Source organism: Budorcas taxicolor, chromosome X (assembly GCF_023091745.1).
Source record: "Budorcas taxicolor isolate Tak-1 chromosome X, Takin1.1, whole genome shotgun sequence".
NCBI lineage: Eukaryota > Metazoa > Chordata > Mammalia > Artiodactyla > Bovidae > Budorcas > Budorcas taxicolor.
The window spans coordinates 56,652,289-56,673,780 of NC_068935.1; the positions used below are offsets into that span (position 1 = coordinate 56,652,289).

General features: G+C 48.8%; 1 protein-coding gene across 2 annotated transcripts; it reads right to left on the reverse strand.

Annotated features, from left to right (window-relative positions):
* Positions 1-3,359: 3,359 nt before the first annotated feature.
* IDS (iduronate 2-sulfatase) lies at positions 3,360-18,753 on the reverse strand. Of its 2 annotated transcripts, XM_052663522.1 has the most exons (9): positions 18,609-18,753; positions 18,057-18,193; positions 17,313-17,490; positions 14,552-14,640; positions 12,689-12,889; positions 11,116-11,286; positions 8,846-8,972; positions 6,852-7,025; positions 3,360-4,200 (listed from the first exon to the last, which is right to left on the reverse strand). In XM_052663522.1, the coding sequence occupies exons 1-9, from the start codon at positions 18,700-18,702 to the stop codon at positions 3,728-3,730; spliced, it is 1,644 nt and encodes a 547-aa protein (XP_052519482.1). In that variant the 5' UTR covers positions 18,703-18,753; the 3' UTR covers positions 3,360-3,727. The 2 variants fall into 2 exon arrangements, with proteins under 2 accessions (XP_052519482.1, XP_052519483.1); XM_052663523.1 differs by lacking the exons at positions 17,313-17,490; positions 18,057-18,193.
* Between the last annotated feature and the right edge of the window lie 2,739 nt (positions 18,754-21,492).

Genomic DNA, 21,492 nt, shown 5'->3' on the forward strand with positions numbered 1-21,492 from the left:
TGAAACACACAAAAACATTTTTTTCACAAAGTTACTTATCACAACATTATTTACAATACTGAAAATCTGAAAATTGACTAAATTGCCAATAACTGAAAGAAAGTTTAGGAAATTAGGATAAAACTACACAACACAATATACTACCACCAATATAAAGTATCTGTAATAACCACATAGGAAAATAGGAATATAAAACTGCACGATAAAGGACATGGTATGATTACAACAGTGTAAAAAATTTATGCCCCAAAAAGGCAAGATATTTAGTGACTATCTTGGTGTAAAATACTGATGTGTTTTCTCACCTTTTATTACATTTCTGTTCTCCATTTTTTTCTAAAATTAACATATTAATTTTACAATCAGAAAAAAAAACCTTTTATTAAAGTAAGGTGCCCACAAGATTCTTCAGTGACATTCATCTCATCCAAGAATGCAGTCGAGAGAGTTCAGAGCCCTCACCCTCTTGGAAGTGGAGGCATAGAAGCAGGCTGAGGCAGATGATTACGTATGGATGGATGGTGAAGGGGGGAGGGAAGAACCTAGGGGCGGGCTGGGAGGGAGGGATCGGCAAAGGAGAGTCAGGCACCAGCTCACAGACTGGCCAGCCAAGGAAAGGGGCTTTGTGGAGTCAGGGAAGACTCTGACTGCTCAGCGGAGGTCTGTGTAGACCCAGAAGTAGGCACTAACGGTGTTCTCAAAGGGCAGGATCAAAGAGGGATTTCAGGAAGACACATGGATTTTGAGGGGAGCAGGGAAGGAAAGAGGGGGGGAGGTAAACTACTTGGGAAGGAGGAGGGAAGGGCTGGGGTGATAGCGATGGTGGTGGAGAGGAAGAGATCAGTTGGCAGAGGGAACTCCCTGCTCTGCATTTATACCAAACACGTGGCTCCTCGCTGGACAAGCTTTTGCAGGCAAACAGGAGACAATCAGCCCATGGGAGGAACCTGTCAACAGCTAGGCGGATCAAGTCAACCAGTTCAGAGTTAACCTAGGGCAGCTCTGTTCATTGCACTTTCTGCCACATGGAAAGGCTGTAGCATCTGTCTGATACAGTGGCCCAGTGCCCTACCCACACTAGTTCTTGAGCACTTGAAATAGGGCAAGTGCAACAGAAATTCTGCCTTTAAAATGTTGGCTGTAATTTCATTCATTGAAATTTAAAGTCACTGGGGCCTAGTGGCTACTGGTCAGCACACACATGGCAATAGTTCTCAAAGGGCACTCTTTGGAGGAGAAGGGTCAGAAGTGCAGGCTCTCAGACCCCCGCCCAGACACACTGAAGCAGAAGCTGCCCCCTCATGTATCTGAGCCTCTGAATTAGGGCCACTCAAGATTTCTGAAATCACTGGTCTGGGTTTCAAGTAAACTGCACGAAAGACTCCCTGGCTCAAGTGAAATAGGGATTTCTACAAAGAATGACTAGAGAAGCATTCATATGATGTGTCCAGTTCAGCAGGATTGGAGAAAAGTTATGTGATGCAACAAATATGTGGTTTCCCTAAGCGTGGTCAAGATAAGGAATGTGGTCAGCTTTGATTTGTGAAAACCAGAGAGCAGCTGCTTGTCTCGATGAATGCTGGAGACGTGCACAAGTGGCTCCACCCTGGCATGAGTGTCAAAAACACAAAAAGCAACCATCACCTGTGAGCTGATTTAGAAGAGCATGCCCCTGTATGTGAAACGCAGCCGAGTTTCTAAAAGGAGACATTTGTAAAGGGAGGCCAAGGAAAGCTAAGACCTAAGGAGAGAAGCAGCATTCTGAGTCTGCGCCCTCACCAAGAAAAGAGAAGACAGAAGCTCTTCCTGCAGAGTCAGATCTACATGCAAAATGCCCCCAAGCAGACCCAGCAGTGGCTTTTGTCACCCAGGTGAGAGACAGCCAGAATGCGAGTCACTCTGCTCTTTTCAGCACAGTTCAGCTTACAACTTCAGCAAGAGGACAATTTGGAGATTTTCTGATACTAAAATGTGCTTCAAGAAATAAAGAGAAAAAACGATGAAGTGTACAGATGATAGTCAACCAGGAATTCAAAATAAAAGCTTTGAAATAAAAGCTTTATAACTGTAAAGAAGGAGATAAAGCTAAATACCCTGAAAAGACATCACGAGAAACTGGACTGGATTGTAAAATTCTGCATCGAAGTGATGTGAGCAATAGAGAGGATGGAGAAGGAAAAAGAAAAGGCTGACGGACACCATCCACAAAAGTGGAGGCTTCCAGAAGAGAGATGGGATCAGCAGAGAGGAACAGGGCCCTTCACTCTGCAAGTACAAACTGTTGGCAGAACATGAAGTCACTGAATCAATTAGAAGACTGTTGTGTCACCATATACGCCTCCACTGTAGGCTTAGTAAAAACTAAAATCTGTATTTGAAATTTTACTGATTTGAAGTAATCTTATAATATCTTGCCTTTTTGGTTACAATGTAATACAGTGCAGTAAATTAATTTGCTGTATTTTGGTTCACAAACATTTACCTTTTAAACACCAAAGCAGCACATGTAAAGAATTACAAGAAGTTACTTTGATACAGGACTACATTAATGTTTATTAACAGAGTGCTTCACTCTTCTGATGACTACCGATGACTGATCAACATGTAGTGAACATGACTTGTGAATATTCCATTATTTTTAAGATGACATAGGCTAAGCTTATTACTACTACCTGCCTTTCCTGGTAACTTTATTTAGTGAATACAGAACTACCATCTGGGGAATTAGAAATCACCTAATATGATATTAATGAATAGCTTTCACAGTTCTCAAAATAATTTAGAATTTACTAAAATTAATGCTATTTGTAATAGCAACTAACAGTGGACTATTTCCTTCCTGCCTCCTGGATAAATACATGTCTGCAACCAACAATCTCCAGAGAAGAAGAATGCTAATGGTTTTGAATGTCTCAATTCAGGGATACAGTTATGCCTTCAACTATTTTCCACTGTGAATAAAGATGCCTTTTAAAGATGGCCGTGGTGATCAAGGGTCATATTACTTGCTAACAAAGTTTTGTCTGTGCCAGAAAGTCTCTCAAAATTTTTAACTAAATTTCTCATACATGGCATGCCTCTAGTTTACTTAGCATTATTTATTATTTGATATAGAAATTCCATGGTAATCACCTCATGCATATTTTATTTTTGGATTTGAAGATTTGCAATCTTGGAAAAGTTAGAGCTAGACTTTCAGGTATTGGCATCTAGCATTATTAAGTTTACATTAAAAAAAAACCTAGGGTACATGTTGATATAATATTTTGAGTATATCAGGCTAAATTAGATATATTATTAAATTATAAACAAAAGAACCAGGAATTATAGTGTCAAACCTAATTTGACATGTGGTTACACTTTGAAATGTACTACATTTCACAAATAATTGAAGTATTATATTTCTTGAGTACAGTGCTATGTTCAGTTACTATGCTCTTGATAGCTGAAGCTATGACAATTTCAACTTGCTCACTCTGTGCTTATTCATTCAATAAATAAGCTATGACTGTTACCAAAAAAAATAAAAATAAAAAAGAAAGAAAAAGTTCAGCCCAATTATGACAAAATCAAAAGTTGTGGCTGTTACATATTCTTAGGCCAAATTACTGATGCAGTTTTAACTCCCTGCCCCTGGGGTTGAATCTGATAGTATGGGTAATCATGAAAAACCAGCTCTAATTCCTTCTCTCACTGGCATTATATATGATCTCTGTGGTTGGCGAACTCAAGGCATGAATGATTGGGGAAGGGTTCCACCCTGGGAATCATTATACACATTGTGATCCTGCAAAGGGTCAGAAGCTACAAAATATAGTTCCCCTGCATGGATGTCTGAAAAATTAGCCAGAAACTCCTGGGGATTGAAGCCCACCCACACAGTATACCTGTAGTCTACCGTGCGTATGGAATAGCCCATGACCTTTATATCTTCTAAGCTCGGCTTGTCAGAATTCCACTGAGGAGAGTCTGCAGGCCGAGGATACTGGCTATAGGCGATCAACTCCCGGGGATTACCGCGGACGTGGGGCTCCTCTTCTTCACCACGGCCTTCAAAGAGCTTCAGGAGGTTCCGGCCTTCTCGGCACAGCTCCATGTGAAACGAGGGGATGGGGCAGCGTGGAGGGACACGGAGCCCCGCAAGTCCAGCAAGTGTGGGGAAGAGAGAGAGCAGCTCCACCAGGTCCCCAGTTTGCCGGCCTGAAAGAGGAAGCCATCCCGTGGAGCAGGTTACAGCCCCACATGCTGACTTGTGTTCTTTTACAGCATTTATTTTTAGCCCAAGAGCTTTAGGAACAAAACCAATTCAGGTCCTCACCCAACAGCAGGGCAGAATGAAGGTACCCGCAGCTTGCTGGCACTTTTAGAAACGATTTAAATGTAGGACCCACCAGTGTGTTGGTGATTCAGGCAAGGCCCAGACTGCTGGGGAAAGTCTGTTGAGGACAGTCTGTTCCCAGCCTCACAGCATCACCCGGCTGATCCCTCCTTTCTGGGTATCTGCATCTCATCCATCTCCCTCTTATTGTTGTACAATACAAACAACATGAAATTTACTGCTGTGACCAGGTTTTTGTGCCCAGGTCAGGGGCACTCAGGACGTTCCCACTGTTGTACAGCTATGCTCACCACCCAGCACAGAACTATCGTCACCTTGCACAGCTGAAACTGTCCCTGTGAAATGACACCTCCAGCTCCTGGCACCACCCTTCTACTATCTGTCTCTGTGTGTCTACTGCTCTAGGCACCTCACAGACATGGAATCACATAGTGTTTGTCTTTTTGTGCCTGGCTTCTTTCACTTAGCATCATGTCTTTGGAGTCTACCCGGGTCATAGCACACGTCAGTTTCCTTCCCTTTTAAGGCTGGACGATAGCCCACTGTATGGATGTGCCATGTTTTGCTTATCCGTTCATCTGTCAATGGACACTTGGGTTGCTCCCACCTTTGGGCTACTAATAATGCTATGAACATTCTTCTACATGGTTTTCTTGGAGTACCTGGCTTCAGTTCTGTGGGATATATACCTAAGAGTGGAACTGCCAAGTCACGCAATCGTTCTATGTTTAACTTTTGGAGGACCCACCAAACTTTTACACAGGGACTGAATCATTTCACACTGCCACTGGCAAGGCCTGAGGGCTCCTATTTCTCCACACCCTTGGCAGCGCTGCCGTTTTCTGTCTGCTTTGATAAAAGCCATTCTAACAGGTATGAAATGATATCTCATTGTTGTTGATTTATCTTTAAAGGCTAAATCCTGCACTTTATTGTGATTCCTGTTAAAATTTACTGTGACTCTGGGCCATAACTCTAGCCTTTCTGGATCTCTAAGAGTTTGCTTTATATGGCTCAATTTTATTTCCAACACATTGGGTTTGTAAGCAAAATAAAAATAAAGGTAAAGAATATTTTTTAAAAGATACCTTTACAATGGTAAGGCCTGTCTAACACAACCACCTTAACCAGACAGTCCAGCCTGACATCACTAATAATGGCACAGGCCACCATGAAGTGTCCCCAATGGTATACAGGTGGAACCCACAACCTCACAGGGTGAAGCATGTATCCAAAAGGTTTACCCTGAATCTAGCTCTCAGGAAGCAGTCAGACAAACCCAGACTGCAGAACACTGTACAATATAGCTGCCCTGGATACTTGAAAAACCTGAGTTCAGGGAGATACGGGGGGCCCAGGTGGCAGCCGGCCACTGTAATAACTTTTCACTCAGAGTTGAGACAGGCATGTAGGAGGCCCCAGAGCAGGGTTCTGAAACCACCTGCTTGGGAGTTAACAGGCTCACTGAAGCTGTTAACATCAGGCTCACTGAAGAAAAACTCTAGGGATCAAGGGCACAAGCCAGGAGGTTTTACCAAGAGAAAGTGGCAGTGTGGTGCATGATAGTGGCGGTAAGTGGGAGAAATGGTGTAGACAGATTCTGAATGAAGAGTGGCAGGAGTGCTAAAAGACTGCTCATCGCGCACAGACCGTGAGAGAAAAAATGGGCCACTATCAGCATGGTTTTCTGGCCTGGGCAACCACTGCCATTTCCTGAGAAGGAGAAGAGTGTCAAAGGCTTAAAGTCAAAGGTCAAATATTCAGCTTTGGGCACGTTAGACTGGCTGTTGGAAATCCAAGTCCAAAGATCAAAGAAGATATACAGGCTTGAGAGAAAATTTGAAAAGAAATGGGATGACAGTGCAGCAACATCAATTTATAAGCTGCTCAACACCTCCCCTCTGAAGTTTCAAAAAGGATTCTCAACCTGTCAGAAGATTTCTCCCAGCAAATAAAGGGCTACGGTCATGTCTTCAAACTGTTTAACATTTTTATCAATGACATGAAAGAAGACAGTGCATGCAGCACACAGAAATCAAAGGTTCGGAAAAAAACTGGGCAGTAGAGAGCAAACTTGGAAAGATCCAGAAAGGCCAGAATGATGGGTTAGAACCAAGAAAAATTTAAACAAGAGCCACTGATGGGACAGACCTGGCGCCACACCAGATGGAGGAGCTGAGGTGGCTATCGTCCCCTTGCAGAGGGCCGAGTCCCAGCCAGAAAGACGCAGGTAATGAACTTCTGCTCACCTGTAATGGGGAAGCCCCTGCCTCCTGCTTTGAGCTCAGAGCACACACCTTTCACCTCCATGATGGCTCTCCCCATCTTGGGATGGCCCCTGCTCTGCCCCTCCCCCTTCCAAGCCCCTCAGGGACAGGGGCCACCCTCATCAACTCTAGCGCTGCCGCTCCCCTGCCCTAGGTAGAAAGGCCTGTGCTGGGTGGTGAGGGGGTTTCTGTACCAACTAAAGGCATCCCTGCTGTCAAGTAGCATCACTTCTGCATTTCCATACCTGGCTCTGGCACTTCTGAGATGGAATCAAAAGGGTCGAGGTAAGGGAAAAACTTCTCGCCTTCCACCGGAAGCGGGGCTGTCCTTCCAGGAACATAGAACATCAGAGGTACTCGCGTAGTGACGTCAAAATTACTGTATTTCGCCCATTCTCCATGTTCACCCAGAGCCCATCCTGGTCATAAAAATCAGAGCATGACAGAACATGAATCAGCACCTCACGGCTTGCTCACTTCAGTTAGACACCATTTCATTCCCTGTTGTAAAAGCCAGAGGAAGCAAAAACTCAGCATCTAGAAGAAACTCTGCTAGAATTACCACACAGAAAGGTAGGAGGTAGAGTCATTGTGACTCAAATCACACAAGCTCAGGTCTGCACTTGTGAGTGTATACCACAAAAACAAGATCTGTGAGACTGGGGCACAGTTTCTCACATTTAAAAAGACATGCGTATCTTTTTCAATTTTTACAAAATACCACAGACCAAAGAAAATAACTTCTGGTTGCACATGCTTAACCTTGATTTAAAAACAATTCCTAAGTCTCCTTTAAAATACCTCTTGTAAAAGACAGCTTGAATACCCCAAGTTGGCAATTTCCAATCATTTTGAGTGCCCTTTTTGATATAAAAAATATAAAAGAGAGAGACTGTGCATTAAGTATTTCATATTAAAAAATAAACAAAATCACGTCAATTTGCCATGTACAGGTTCAAGAAGGCTTCTGTGGTACGGATGTAGGCAGTCCCAGGAGGGCCCTTTAGGAAGGGCCATTTGTCATCAAGTGCAACTGCCTCAGAGCAGAAGCTAGCTTCCAGTTGCCTGGCCTTCACAGGGCTGCAGGGGCCAGGGTAGCACTGGAGGAGGAAACTGGGCACTAAGAAGTGGGAATAATCTGATGGCAGATCATTATGGAAACAGTGAAAACTTATGACACCTCCATACTTAACAAAATAATATGGGTCTTTATAAGGCATAAGGTAGGCTTGTGAGAAATGACACAGAGAACTGTCTATGACATTAAGTGGAAAAAACAAACCAGGGAACTAAACAGGACACAAGCACTATTGATCTTGCCATGTTTTACGGCTATACATTATGCACACACACTCATGACATCGAGTCCCCTGTATATGCATGACTGAAGGATGGATGCCTATCTGTCAGCACCAGTTAGCTCTGGGCAAGTGGGATAAAGGGCAGTGTGCTGTGTGTGCTTCTTTCTCATCACAATGAACACATGCTATGATCTAAAGTTGTCCCACTTCATATCTGACAATATTAGAGAATTATTTTCCTGTTTCTAAGTAGGACAATGGTAGTACAGTCAAACTTCAAAAGAGCCAAATTTATTAGAGGTACTATTTAGAAAACTGAACTACCTGAACCTGGCTTCAAAACAATTTGGGGATGGGGGTGTGCATGAGGATGAGACCAACAAGACTGCTGTGAGTAGATAACTGAGGCACAGGGACATGGGGAAAGGGGCTCACTGGCCCCAAACACACCCCAGAAAAGAATTCTTTTAAAATGATATTTTCATTATTGGAACATGTGGGAAACTTCCTTAGAGACCCAGAGTAGTGAGCCCTAGGATCCCAGCAGAGAGGACAGCAGGGGTCAGGTCTGAAGGCCATGTTGGGCTCTGCCAGCATTGTTCTGCACCCTCCTCAGACAAACCAAGAGTCCTCCAACTCTCTTGGTGAGAAGTGGGGGCTCCTGCTGAGTTCACCAAGAAAGAAAAGTTAGTATGAGGTCCATCCCGCCCACCCACCTCCACCAGCCAAGATATTTCTTTGACTCAAAAGAGGCCTGGCTTCCATGGAGAGAAGTCTTGGGTCTAACAAGGTGGACACAAAAGCAGCCAAGAGTGCAGACTCAGGGCACTCCTGATTCACAGAAGAGAATACACACCTATTTCACGCAAGTTAGGGAAGTTTTCACAGACAAGTTCAGATGCTTTGAGTGACTCACCAAGGCCATTCAAAACACTTACCATGATCTGAGGTAAGTGCCACGATCGTGCTGCTGGCCAGCTGAAGGTCGTCCAGAGTACTCAAGAGGCGGCCGACCTGTGTATCCAAATAGGATACACAGGCAAAGTAGCTCTGGCGGATTTTCCGCTGCAGATGAAAATAGTAATGCAAGTGACTACGATTTAAAGTGCATGGCATACCCAGATACAGTGCTTGTTTGAGCGCCCCTCCTGAGCCCCAGCCCTTTGGCGCCCTTGGCGACATTTTCAACAAGAACAGAACACTCATTCCCTCCCCATACCCTCGCCTCCACGTGTGTGTGTGCTAAGTTGCTCAGTCGTGTCTGACTCTTTGTGACCCCATGGAATATAACCCTCCAGGCTCCTCTGTCCATGGATTCTCCAGGCAAGAATACTGGAGTGGGTTGCCATTTCCCTTCTCCAGGGGATCTTCCTGACCCAGGGATTGAAACTGCATCTCTTACGTCTCCTGTATTGGCAGGCAGGTTCTTCACCACTAGTGCCTTCCACAGCCACAGCCAAATTCCCACTTTTGAGGCAAATCGGCAAATCAGTTTTCACTTTTGGGCACAGATCACACTGGATGGATATGCCTCTTACTATTCTTTTCTGTCTCCTTCACATATCCTTATGAGTCTCAGGAGATGACCATGTACACAGAAACTGACCCCTCAGCCTCCCAAACTCCGAAGAGAAGTGAAGTGAGGTCGCTCAGTCGTGTCTGACTCTTTGTGACCCCATGGACTATAGCCCATCAGGCTCCTCAGTCCATGGGATTTTCCAGGCATGAATACTGGAGTGGGTTGCCATTTCCTTCTCCAGGGGATCTTCCCAACCCAGGGGTTGAACCCAGGTCTCCCACATTGTAGGCAGACGCTTTACCGTCCCAAACTCTGAGAGTCACGCCAAAGATGCCATAAAGCTGTATTCATATCCTGGGCTGCTCTAACAAAGTATGACATACTTGGTGGCTTAAAACAACAGAAACGGATTGTCTCCCAGTTGTGAAGGCCAGAAGTCTAAACTGAACGTGTACGAAGGGCTGGACTCTCTCTGAAGGCTCTAGGAGAAGGATGTTCTAGTTTAGGGTGGTGGCTGCAATCTCTAGGGCTCCAGCCTCTGCCCCAGCCACCCGTGGAGTCCTTCTGCTGTCTCTCTCTTCTCATGAGAACCCCAGTCACAGTGGATGTGGGCCCGGCTTATGGCAGCATGAGCTCACTCATGTCACATTTTCCAAACAAGGTCACAATGTGAAGCCCTGGGGGTCAGGACTGTCACGGATCTTCCTGAGGGATACAACTCAACCCTAAGGGCGGCCATGAGCAGGCCTCTCCTCTGGGCTGTTTCTCACCTGGCAGGAGATCATAGCCACGTTCTCTCCAACAAGCTGCCTACAGTGCACCCTCCCCAGACTCTCAGCCCGAGTGGCTCCTGGAGCAGAAGCTGCCTGCTGGCCTGACTCTGCCCCTGCCTTTTTCACGGGAAGGAAGGAGATCGTGTTTTCAGTGTCTCCCTGGGCCGCCTGCATCAGTATCCCCATGAAGACTTGTGGGCTGCATGGTGTCCTGGCCCCACTTTGACTCAGAAAGCTCGAAGCTGGGAGTGGAGTCCGAGAACCTGCATTTCCCACAAAGCACACCTGGCGATTCCAACAGGAAGACAGTGTGAAAACACTGTTGTTTGCCTTCCCATGTAGAGGGCCCGGTTGGAGTGTTCATGTGGTAACAGAAGGGCAGGGCCACATATGGAATATTCCAGAAAGAGTGTCCTCAACATCTGCTTTGCACGCAGGGAAGGGGGGCTGGCAAGTCAGCACAAGGATTCCAACTCTGGAATTGCTCTACCCCCACATCATGACCAATGGACCCCAGACACAGCAGCTGGACAGCACTGGCCATGTATGTGCCCCGCACGCTCTGCACCAAGGCCCCACTCACTAAGCCACCTCCTGACACCAACAGGTGCAAGTGTCAGCTTTCCCACAGAGGGGACTCACCAGGACCAGCAAACCCAGAGTTTCAGCTGGCACAGGAGTCGCCAACCACCCTCCACCTGACAGACTGTCACCTGGATTCAACATCATCTCCCATCAGTGAGGGTCACCCAGGCCTCATCTCCACCCTGGGGCCCCAGCCAGTGAGTTCCCAAGTCTCCTGAAAATCCCCTTCTTTGGAATGGGGATGCTGAAGGGGAGATTTCTCGATCCACCCAGCACATCCACCCCCAACCCCTGTGCTCCACAGGATGCCTCACACATAGAAACTTGGTACCTGAAAGTCAGCAGGAATTGGGCCATAGGGCACACTGAGATTTAAGGCTTGGACGTCTTCCCGCTGCCTGAGGTCCATCCAGGGGTTGTAAGCCACCAGAGGAAGGCCAGCGGGGACCTGGGGGTCAGGAGCCAGGCTGACATTCTCCAAGGGATACAGCTTCTGAAATTCCTTGGGGGAAAAGCACACAAAGCCACCAGGATGTCACTCTTCTGGCAAAGACACATGCTGGACCTCTTCTCTCAATCTGTGATGCACTGACACAGGTGTCTCCCCCTCTGAAAGTCACCGTCCTGAGACGCCAGTGCTAATGAAATCACTCAACTGGTTTCCTGCAAACCAATCAGTGACAGCTCTCTTCCCTCACAGGGACTGATGCCTTCCTATTTCTGTCACCACCTCCCTTCCAACTAGAAAACATGTGGAGAGGTGTTGCCAGCTCCTCGAACCACTCTCGTGTTCAGAGAGTCACTGGAGAACTCACAGGCTACGATTATAACAGTGAAAGCATACGAGACACAGCAAAGGGGACAGTCTGGGGGACACCAGGAACAGCCCCAGTGCAGTCACACAGGATCTGAGTCATTCCCCCAGCAATAAGTTGTTTGACATTTATGCCACACTGCCAGCTGGGAAGCGGAGGCTCATGAAAGCCTCAGGGCCCAAGGCCTTGATGAGGCTGGTCACCCAGGTACCCTCTGCCTGCACAGATCAAAATCCCAGACTTGAGGCAGGAAAGCAGGGGTTTCTGTGGACAGTCCAGGCCTAGGGAGCAACTCGGCAGTTCTGGGAGAGGGGAGAACACTCACTCCCAGGAGCCAGGTTCCCCAAAGCTGGGCCAAGGTCCAACCTCATGAGCAGGCCCAGGGGTAGGCTAACTCCTTCTGCATGGGACACAGAAGTGAGTCCCCCTCTGGCAAGGGGGCTGACAGGTCCTGCGAGGAAGGCCTGATGCCCTGGGCCAGTCAAAGGCAGACAACCACAGCATCAGAGAGCAGCCTCTGGTCTCCACTCCCATCGCTAACGATGGGCATGCTTTGTGAAACCAAAAGGATGGGCTGCTTAGGCCCGGGGAAAACATGATAGGGAAAACTGAAAAATATTCTGCAAAAAAAGTGACTACATACTCTAAATAATATGCATGTAAGCACAGGATTTGAGGCTCGAACAAGCCATACAGGGGCCTGTGTTTCAAAGCTCGGGGGAAAGGCAGTTAAGTTGACTAGGGCTGCATAGCCCCTGGAGGGGTGTCTCAAGGACCATCATTTACCGTGAGCTAGGGTGGCCAGCTCTACCGCCCTTCTCCATGATGATTTCACCATCCACCACTACACGACTCACTGTATCCAAGGAAAAAACCCTCCAGTGGAGGAAGTAGAAAACCCAGCGTTTCCAACTAGATTACTATCCTAAGTTTACTTCTTACCCTTGACCTCTGAAACCCAGCATCCCACCACTGAGTACACCAGTGTCATCTGGCAGCCCTTGTGACTGGGGACAGCCAGATGTGGCCACTTTTATGATGACCTAGCTATCACAGCTGTGCTGGATCAGCCCTCAGCCAGCTCTTCACCTTGGGGTATCTGAAGGGGATGTGTGGCTTATGGTACCCCACAGCCAGGAAGAAAGGACTGGCCGATGTTTTCATCTTTCCCAACAACTGTATAGCTTGCTCAGTGCTCTGCTTATCAGGCAGGGTGCCCTCAGGCACATCCACCACATCCACGGGGCACAGCAGGTTGGCATGGAGTTCTCCATCCGGTCCCCTACAGGTCTTTCAAAACAAAACATATAAAATCAGCTTTTTAAATGCAAGAAACAGAAGCCATGAGAGTTTCACACAACCAATTCAGCTTTTTCACCTCCAGAACATGAAGTATTAGTCATCCAGACTAGACAGGCACACAGGAAGCAGTACCGAAACACAGAAGTGTTTCTTGTTTTCCAGACAGAGGCCAGAAGTCCACCAGCACTTAGCTTCCTATTGTGTATCTTCTGCCTCTATGTCATAATTAATTAAAGGAAACCCAAGTAAACTAATGATTAAAAAAAAATAGCTGTCTCCAACTCAACAAAAAAAGAAATAGACAAAGGACTTGAATACATATTTCCCCAAAGAAGATAGACAGATGGCCAATAATTACATGTAGAGATACTTAATGTCATTAGGGAAATGAAAAAAAAAAATGTTTTCAATTTCAAAGCCAGACTAAAGCTTCTAAGTGACAGGGCTGCAGTTAACTGGATAAAGTGATAGTCAGTAGAATTTCAAGGTCCTCATGTACATCATGCACAGGATGGAACTGAACCTAATGCTTCATTTCCTAAAGTGGACACGTCGGCCACAAGGCCAATTTCAGTTTGGACCATGGTTTCTGCCTCACAAACATGCAGAGGCAGTGGCAGCTGCTGCCATATCTCGCTGGGGAGCATCCTTTCAGAGACCTGCCTTGCCCACGCCGCCCTGCCAGGAAGCCAGCACCTGCCTCTCAGCACCCACTCAGCCGCCTTGCTCACATGGTCCCCAGCACCCCTGGGGATGCGGTGCAGTCAGACTCATCACTTTGAGAATGACATGAGGGATGGCTTCAGGGACCTGGCATTTGTGAGGCCACTAAAAGTAGGGAGATGATCTCAGGGAACAGAAGGCTTGAGATGCAGTCTTCCAACCTCATTCTGTTAACACTCAAGCCACCGGCCAAAGGTCAGAGCCCTCTGGCTTTCACTGTATTCTGAAATGAAAATTGCCACAAATTTAGAAAATTCTTCTGCACCCCACCAATCTCCCCCAATCCACACCCTTCCCCCACATGGTGGCTCTAAAAACCTCCGAGAAACATGTAATTTCTCAGTGCTCTAGCTGGTGTTCTGAATTTCTTAAATGTGAATTTTAGTTGCATTTATACATTGGGGGGTGTTCCTCTGAACCATCATTAAGTTACCTTATAGAGTCCTTTTTTTCATAATGCTCTAAAACTTTAAAGCCCCTATCAAAGGTCTCAGCACCAGAACACATCCATTAGGCCCAAGACAGAGAGACAGACAGTTGGAAAGCCTTTCTCCCCATCTGGGCTGAGGTGCTCAGAGCACAGGTCTGTCTTCTCCCTTCCATGTCTCAGCATCTCCTCTAACCCTCTGCACAGAGCTTTATCCAGGAACAGAAAAGAGCCATTAAATAAGTCATACACATTAGAGCAGAAGCTTCTAGAGCGACACATCCCAGCCAGCTTCTAAAAACTCAGCCACCTCTCCACTGGACCTAATGCTAAAGATCCTAACACTTGTCTCTGTCAATTCATGATCACAAACCAAAGCCACAAAGCTCACCATAGAACCAGCTAGAAAGAACATAGAATACATGCAATAGTTGACTTTAATTTGTTAGACAGAGAACAAGAGGTTCCTCTTCAGAACAGTACCCCTTTCAGAGCCTCACCTTGGTGTTTTCATACTTTTCAGAGGAGGGATGATAAGGTGGAACAGACCAGCTATATGGAGAATCATCACTATGATTGGAAGATATGCCTTGGGGGGAAAAGGAAAAGTCATTAAATATAGCATAGCGAGTCCCTTAATGCCCTCCCCACCCAACATGTACACTTTGCACACAACTGGGCAAGGGCCAAACCCTTCTTCTGGCCTCAGTCTCCTTATCTATAAGATCAGGAGCTAGGCCAGATGACAAGAAGTCTCCACAAGAGCTGTCCCTCTAGGTTTCTTCCTGAGCACTGAGCACTGGACCTGGCCCCGATGAGCCCTCGCTGGCACCTCTCCCCACCCGACGAGGAAGGCAGCAGAGGCACGGGCACAACCAGGGATGGCTAGGCCAGGGGAGGTTCCACGAAAGGGGTGCCTTGTTGGATGCCAACCAGACAGGAAGCGAGGGGAATGGGACTTGAACCCCTGCCTTAGGACGTCAGGTCCAGTGCTCATTCATGACGCAGAAACCCACCCAAGCTCAGTAGTCCACAGTCTATTTGGGAAAACAAAATAACAACGTGCAACACCCAGGAAGGACAGCAGGCATCTGGGGAGGACAAGCACTGTGGAAGCAGGGAGCCCTGGGCACAGAGGGGACATGGGTCCAGGCAAGGGGGCGTAGTGAGGGCCCTGGACGGAGGGAGGGAGGGAGGGAAAGCCTGTGGGGCTCAGCGGGGAGGAGGTGATAGGGCAGCACAGGCACACAAGGGGACTGCCATGACGAGCTGGGCAAGGTGGGCCTGAGGCAAAGGGGCAGCAGGCAGAGGGCTTCTCAACACCCCAGGCGCCAAGACGTGGCTCAGACCTGCTCCAAACCCCAGCACTGGCCTCTGTGCCCATGCAACCTTGGGCAAGTGACCTGACCTACCCAGCCTTAGTTTCCTCCCTGGGGAAGTCACACCCATGAGAAAACCCCACCCCCAGCCTGCCAGAGGATCAGAGCAGTGGCCAGGCACTCAGTCAAGGAGGCCAAGTCAGCCTCGGGCAGGCCCCTCCCTGACAGAACCGGTTCTTGAGAACAAAGACCCTCTTGAAAAATGTATCTCCACAAGGGCTGCAGTGCTGCATTTGTCGTCCCCACTAAGACAATTCCATGAGCTCATTCTTGGGAGGAAGGAGGCCCTCTTCCTGAAGCACCATCTCCCCTCCACTGTGTCTCCTTTCCCTGGCTCTCCCTCCAGTGGTGCTCAGGCGAAGGTGTCAAGATGGGAGCAGACAGTTCTAGTGCTGCTAGCCTTTTGGCCACGCAACATGACTCCTGGCAGATCCGCCTTCAAAACTGGGCCCAACTTTGCAGCCCCTCCTGATAAGTGCTCCGTTGGAGACAGAGCTTGGGCTCACAATGCACCCCCATGCTTCCCTGGGAAGGGAATCAAGGCAGCTGCCACTCCAGCTTCCCAGAGGAAGAATGGGAGGATCAAAGATGATGAAGATTTGCCCAAGGTCAGCTGCACAGCTAAGCAGTGGCAGGACTGGGGGCAGGAGGAGAAGGGGACGACAGAGGATGAGATGGTTGGATGGCAGCACCGATTCAATGGACATGAGCTTGAGCAAGCTCCGGGAGTTGGTGATGCACGTTGGCTCACGTTGGTGAGCCCCGCGTGCTGCAGTCCATGGGGTCACAAAGATCTGGACCCGACTGGATGAGGGAACAACAACAAAGCAGTGGCAGAGCTGGGACTGGAAGCCAGGGGCCCGCACCCCAGTGCTACTGCTCATCAGCAGTTCACTCTGCCTCCAGAGATGCCCATCCCATGGAAGGCGGAAGTGAGAGAGCCTGAAAACAAGGACTAAACTACTGTACATGTCTCTGTTACCACCGTGCTGCCATTAAAAACGATGGCGTCAAGAGTCACTACGTGGGGAAATGCTTGTGCTTAAAACACTCACAGTATATAACTGTACATACAGGCAAATCTCAAATCAGAAAAATAATGCAGTCATCAAAATACAGCTCTTCTCCATGTGCCACAAGTACAGGTAATTTATACTCTTTAGTTTATACTCAGAGAAGGCAATGGCACCCCACTCCAGTACTCTTGCCTGGAGAATCCCAGAGACAGGGGAGCCTGGTGGGCTGCCGTCTATGGGCTCGCACAGAGTCAGGCACGACTGAAGTGACTTAGCAGTAGCAGCAGCAGTAGTTTATACTTTCCTTCTTTTCCACCCAACTTTTTGCAAAATAACCATGAATTACTTCAAGGTAAAAAAAAAAAATTAAACTATGTGCTTCATCCTTCTCATTTTGGCATTAAAGAGAGCCAGTTACCCGGTAGTGCTGAAGGTCAGAGACCCTGGTACCAGCTCACTCTCCTCTTTCTGACCTAACTCACAGACAGTAGGCAGACAACCCCCACAAAACTGCAGCCTCTTCACTGGGCATGTCAACAGAGCTGCCCTTATCTTACTTTACTGCTAGGGAGCCCGGGGTACAGGGGGTCAGGTGCAGAGCTGGACTCACGGGCAGCTGGCCCCCGCTTCCTTCCCCCTATCACCAGTATCCGAAAGGAAGAAAAAGCTCTTCTACCATTTCTCACTGTGGGTGAGAACACAAAGTCAAGGTGAGAAGTGCTAGTTTGGACAAAGACGTCAGTGACTAACAAGGTGTCCACCGAGCCCAAAAAGGCCTCTACAGAGAGAGCTCCAATCCCAGGAGGGGTCTCCAGTCCCCAGGCACAAAAGAAGAGAGAGCCCAGACTCTGCAGGGCAAGCAGTACCAGGGTGAAAGACTTTTCCAACCGACATGGTCACGTAGCCGTTCTCCTTGAAGTACTGGGGGATGGTGGAGAAGTTTCCAGCGTGCACCCTCCAGTAGGAGTTGAAGTCATACAGGCGGGTAGTGTCTGGTCTCCTCCCAGTGAGGAAGGACACGCGGCTCGGGGCGCACACAGCTTGCTGGTAGGGAGCAGAAGCAGAAGGACATGTCCTCAGAGGAAAACAACGTCTGGCAGCTAAAAGGTAACTAGGCAACCTCCCCGGTCCTCAGCTAACAGCTTGTTGGCTGAGTCATCCAGATCTCAAAGCCAACAAGCTGGATTTGGGCCTTATGCCAGAAAGAAGTCTTTCCCGAGAGGAGCGGAAGGCCTTAGCCCCTCCATCCAGCAGATGACTGTGTCCTTCTGCCTGATGGCGTCTCTCAGGGGCCTGGAACAGGCAGGGTCTTGGGGGGCACAGGGGGGAGGACCACCATGGCAGCACCCCCTCCTTCTCAGCACCAGGCAATCTCCAATGTGGGGAAGAAAGCTGAGCAGGGCTGGCCTGAGCACGACAGGGCCAGGGCACACCCTCCACCCCAGAAGAAGTACCCCTTGAAGGCAACCAGATGTCTCGCCAGTGGACAACCAGGTTTTCTCAACCACCATTTTCCAGACCATGTTCCTTCCCCTTTAATAAGGAGATGCCATCCCACAACCCTCAGTGCACAGTGGGAGGGGGGCACACCCAGAGGTGCCCAGACATACCTGGGCAAAGGCATTCTGGAAGAGAAGGCTGCGGGAGGCCAGTTGGTCGATGTTTGGGGACCTTATGAGCTTGTTCCCGTAACAGCCCAGCGAGGGGCGTAGATCATCCACGATGATGAGAAGGACATTCAGAGGATCTGCATGGGGGAGGGGCTGCAGTGAGATCACCTGGACTGACACCTAACCCCCACCAGTGGCAGATGCTACGGTACCAAGAGGCCTAAAGCTGGCACCGAAGCCTTGACAGCCCGGCCAGCCAAGCCAGGGAGAGTGGAAGCGGACGCACAGTGGAAGCCCCAGTCCTGGGTGGCAAGGTTAGGCTCTGGCTGTGGCCTCAAGCCTGGATGAGAGAGGGAGGGAAGGAAGGAGAGAAAGAACAGGGAGGGAGGGCAGAAGGGAGGGAGGGCAGAAGGGAGGGGAGAAGCGATGGTCCGTACGAGGGAGGGGAGGCAGGATGGACCGGAATGGTAGGAGAGAAGGAGCAAGGGAGTTAAGGAGGAACGTAGCCAGGGGACGAGAGACGGAGCCGCGCAATGGGGACGAAGGACGCACCTGTGGCGTTGCCTGGCGCCGCGGGTCCGCGGGAGGCACAGACAGCACCCAGGACCAGGCCAAGCCATAGTAGAGAACGACTGGGTGGCGGCATTTCTGCCCCAGAGCATCCGCTCCAGGGCGACGGCGACAGGTTTCGGCAGGGCCGGGCCGCCCCCGCCGCCTGTCCCTCATCGGAAACCCAGGAGAACAGCGAGGCGGTTGTAGCCGCCGCACAAGCTGGAACCGGGGGCAAGCGCGAGTACGCCTGCGCGAGATCCGGGCCACAGTGGGCGGAGCCCCGACTCTAGCGCGGCGGCCGCCCCGCCCCGCGGCCCCGCCCACCTGGCCGACCTCCTCGCGGGGAGTGGTGGCTCCGCCCACCTGTTCGAGCGTCTCGCGGTGGCCTACCGCCCCTGTAAGACAGGAGCACAGTGGCTCTTTCCAGGTGTCCTCAAAGATATCCGTTGCAACCACTGTCCTCAACCAGCAGTTTCCCGCCTCTTTGCCTTTGCTCCTGCAATGCTTTTCGCCTAGAAGCCCTTCCCTTCCCTCTTCTGTCTATAAAAGTCATACTTTTCCCTGTAGATCAGCCCGGATGCCATTCTCCTTCCATGGTGTCCTTTGAGAGCCCACCTTGCTCCATCTAAAAGGACTCTTCTCCTATGCATTTGTTCAACACTTATTAAGTACACCAGATATGTATCCCGAGCACTGTTGGTGGCTTGTGAGTTCTAAGTCCCTACCGTGGTGGAGCTTGTGGACAATAAACGACCAAATAATGGGGGGGGGGGGGGCATGGGGAGTTTCATGTTATTTTCTATGGGGTGACCAGGCAAAGCCTCAATAGTAAAGTCTCATTTGAACAAAAACAAGGAAGTGAGGGACCATTCATTGTGGAGAGCATGCTGACAGTGTGGGCCAATGGCACAGTGGTTGGTGTGGCTGGAGGGGAAACAGGAGATGGGGGCCAGGTAAGAGGTGAGAGAAGTGAAGGTCACAACTCTTTGACGGCAAAAATCATTCAGTGTGTGCCTGGGCTTAGGGTTGAGAAGGATGTCACAATCCTCTCTCTCTCTGACTCACCTCTCCCAGTATAAGAACCTAGCAGATTGCCAGGCAGATTGGAGATCTTTTCTTGCATACAATAATCCATACATGTTAGTATTGTCATTGAGGGTTTCCTATACCAGACCACATGCTAATTTTCTCCTCACATGAACACTGTGAGCTAGATGCTACTATCATTCCCATTTCACAGATCCAGAAATTGCAATTCAGAGGGGCTAAATCACTCACTCTATCACACAGCCAGGAAGTGGAGGTGCAGGGTGAACTTCCATGATAAGGAACCTAATCTGTTGGTAGCCACAATGCAGTCATAGCAGGAGGCCTGCTACCATTGCCGCAGCACCTGCTTTGCTGTTTCCTCAGGTCCCCGCAGGGTGGCTGTTCACACTGCAGCCTGGCTGGCATTCCCTTGCCGGCCCTGCCCAGGAAGGGCCAGCTTCCACCTGCACTCACCAGACTAGACCATGTTGAATCCTTTGGGATGGGCCAGCCCAGCCAAGTGCCCAAGCTGCCAGGCTTGAGGTGGCGTCTCAGCTGTCCCTCCACATGCTGACATTACACTTGCATTCAGTTCAGTTCAGTCGCACAGTTGTGTCCAACTCTTTGCAACACCATGGACTGCAGCATGCCAGGCTTCCCTGACCATCACCAACTCCCAGAGCTTACACAAACTCATGTCCATAGAGTCAGCGATGCCATCCAACCATCTCATCCTCTGTCATCCCCTTTTCCTCCAGCCTTCAATCTTTCCCAGCATCAGGGTCTTTTCCAATGAGTCAGTTCTTTGCATCAGGTGGTCAAAGTATTAGAGTTTCAGCTTAAGCATCAGTCCTTCCAATGAATACAGGGTTGATTTCCTTTAGGATTGACTGGTTTGATCTCCTTCTAGCCCTTGCATTGGTGGCTGCCTTTTCCCTCCCCAAAGTCTGGCCCCTAATGTTTCAGGAAGCTCTGAGCCGACCCAAGGACCCCAGTGTCTATTTAGAAAATTGCCACCTGAGGGCTGCCTCCAGGCAACATTCATTAAGAAGCCAAAAGAACTCAGTCATAGGACCACAGGGAAATGGATTTGGCCAATAACCACGTGAGCCTGACAGAGGACTCTGCACTCCACAAGGGAACGCAGCCTTGTGAGACCCTGAGCAGAGGATCCAGCTAAGCTGTGCCTGAACTCCTGATCCATAGAAACTGTGAACTAATAAATGTGGGGTGTTTTAAAAATTTTTTTATTTGTTTATTTTAAATTTTATGTGTGGCTCTGCTGGGTCTTGGTTGCTGCATGGGCTTTCTCTAGTTGTAGAAAGTGAGGGCTACTTTCTAGTTGTGGTATGTGGGCTTCCCATCATCTTGGCTTCTCTTGTTGTGGAGCACAGGCTCTAGGACGTATGGGCTCAGAGGTGTGGCTCCCAAGATCTGAAGCACAGGCTCAGTAGTTGTGGTATATGAGCTTAGTTGCTCTGCAGCATGTGGGATCCTCCCAGATCTAGGATCAAACCCATGTCTCCTGCATTAGAAGGCAGATTCTTTACCACTCACCTGCCAGGGAAGTCCAATGTGTGTTGTGTTAAGTCACTAAATTTGCAGTAACTTGTGAAACAATACAAGATGAATACAACATTCTTCATTCATATAATGAATAGGCCCTTTGACTGCAAGGTCAGCTTCCTTCCTAGGGAGACCCTAACAAAACTCAAGCAGATGTGGAAGAGCTTTGAAAAATGAAATGCAGAAGTAAAGGGAGATGATAGTGGAGGAAAGTGAAAGCAAATGCTGAAGACGGACATTGTTGAACACATAATCCAATTTCAGGAACACAAAGCAGCTTCATTGCTGT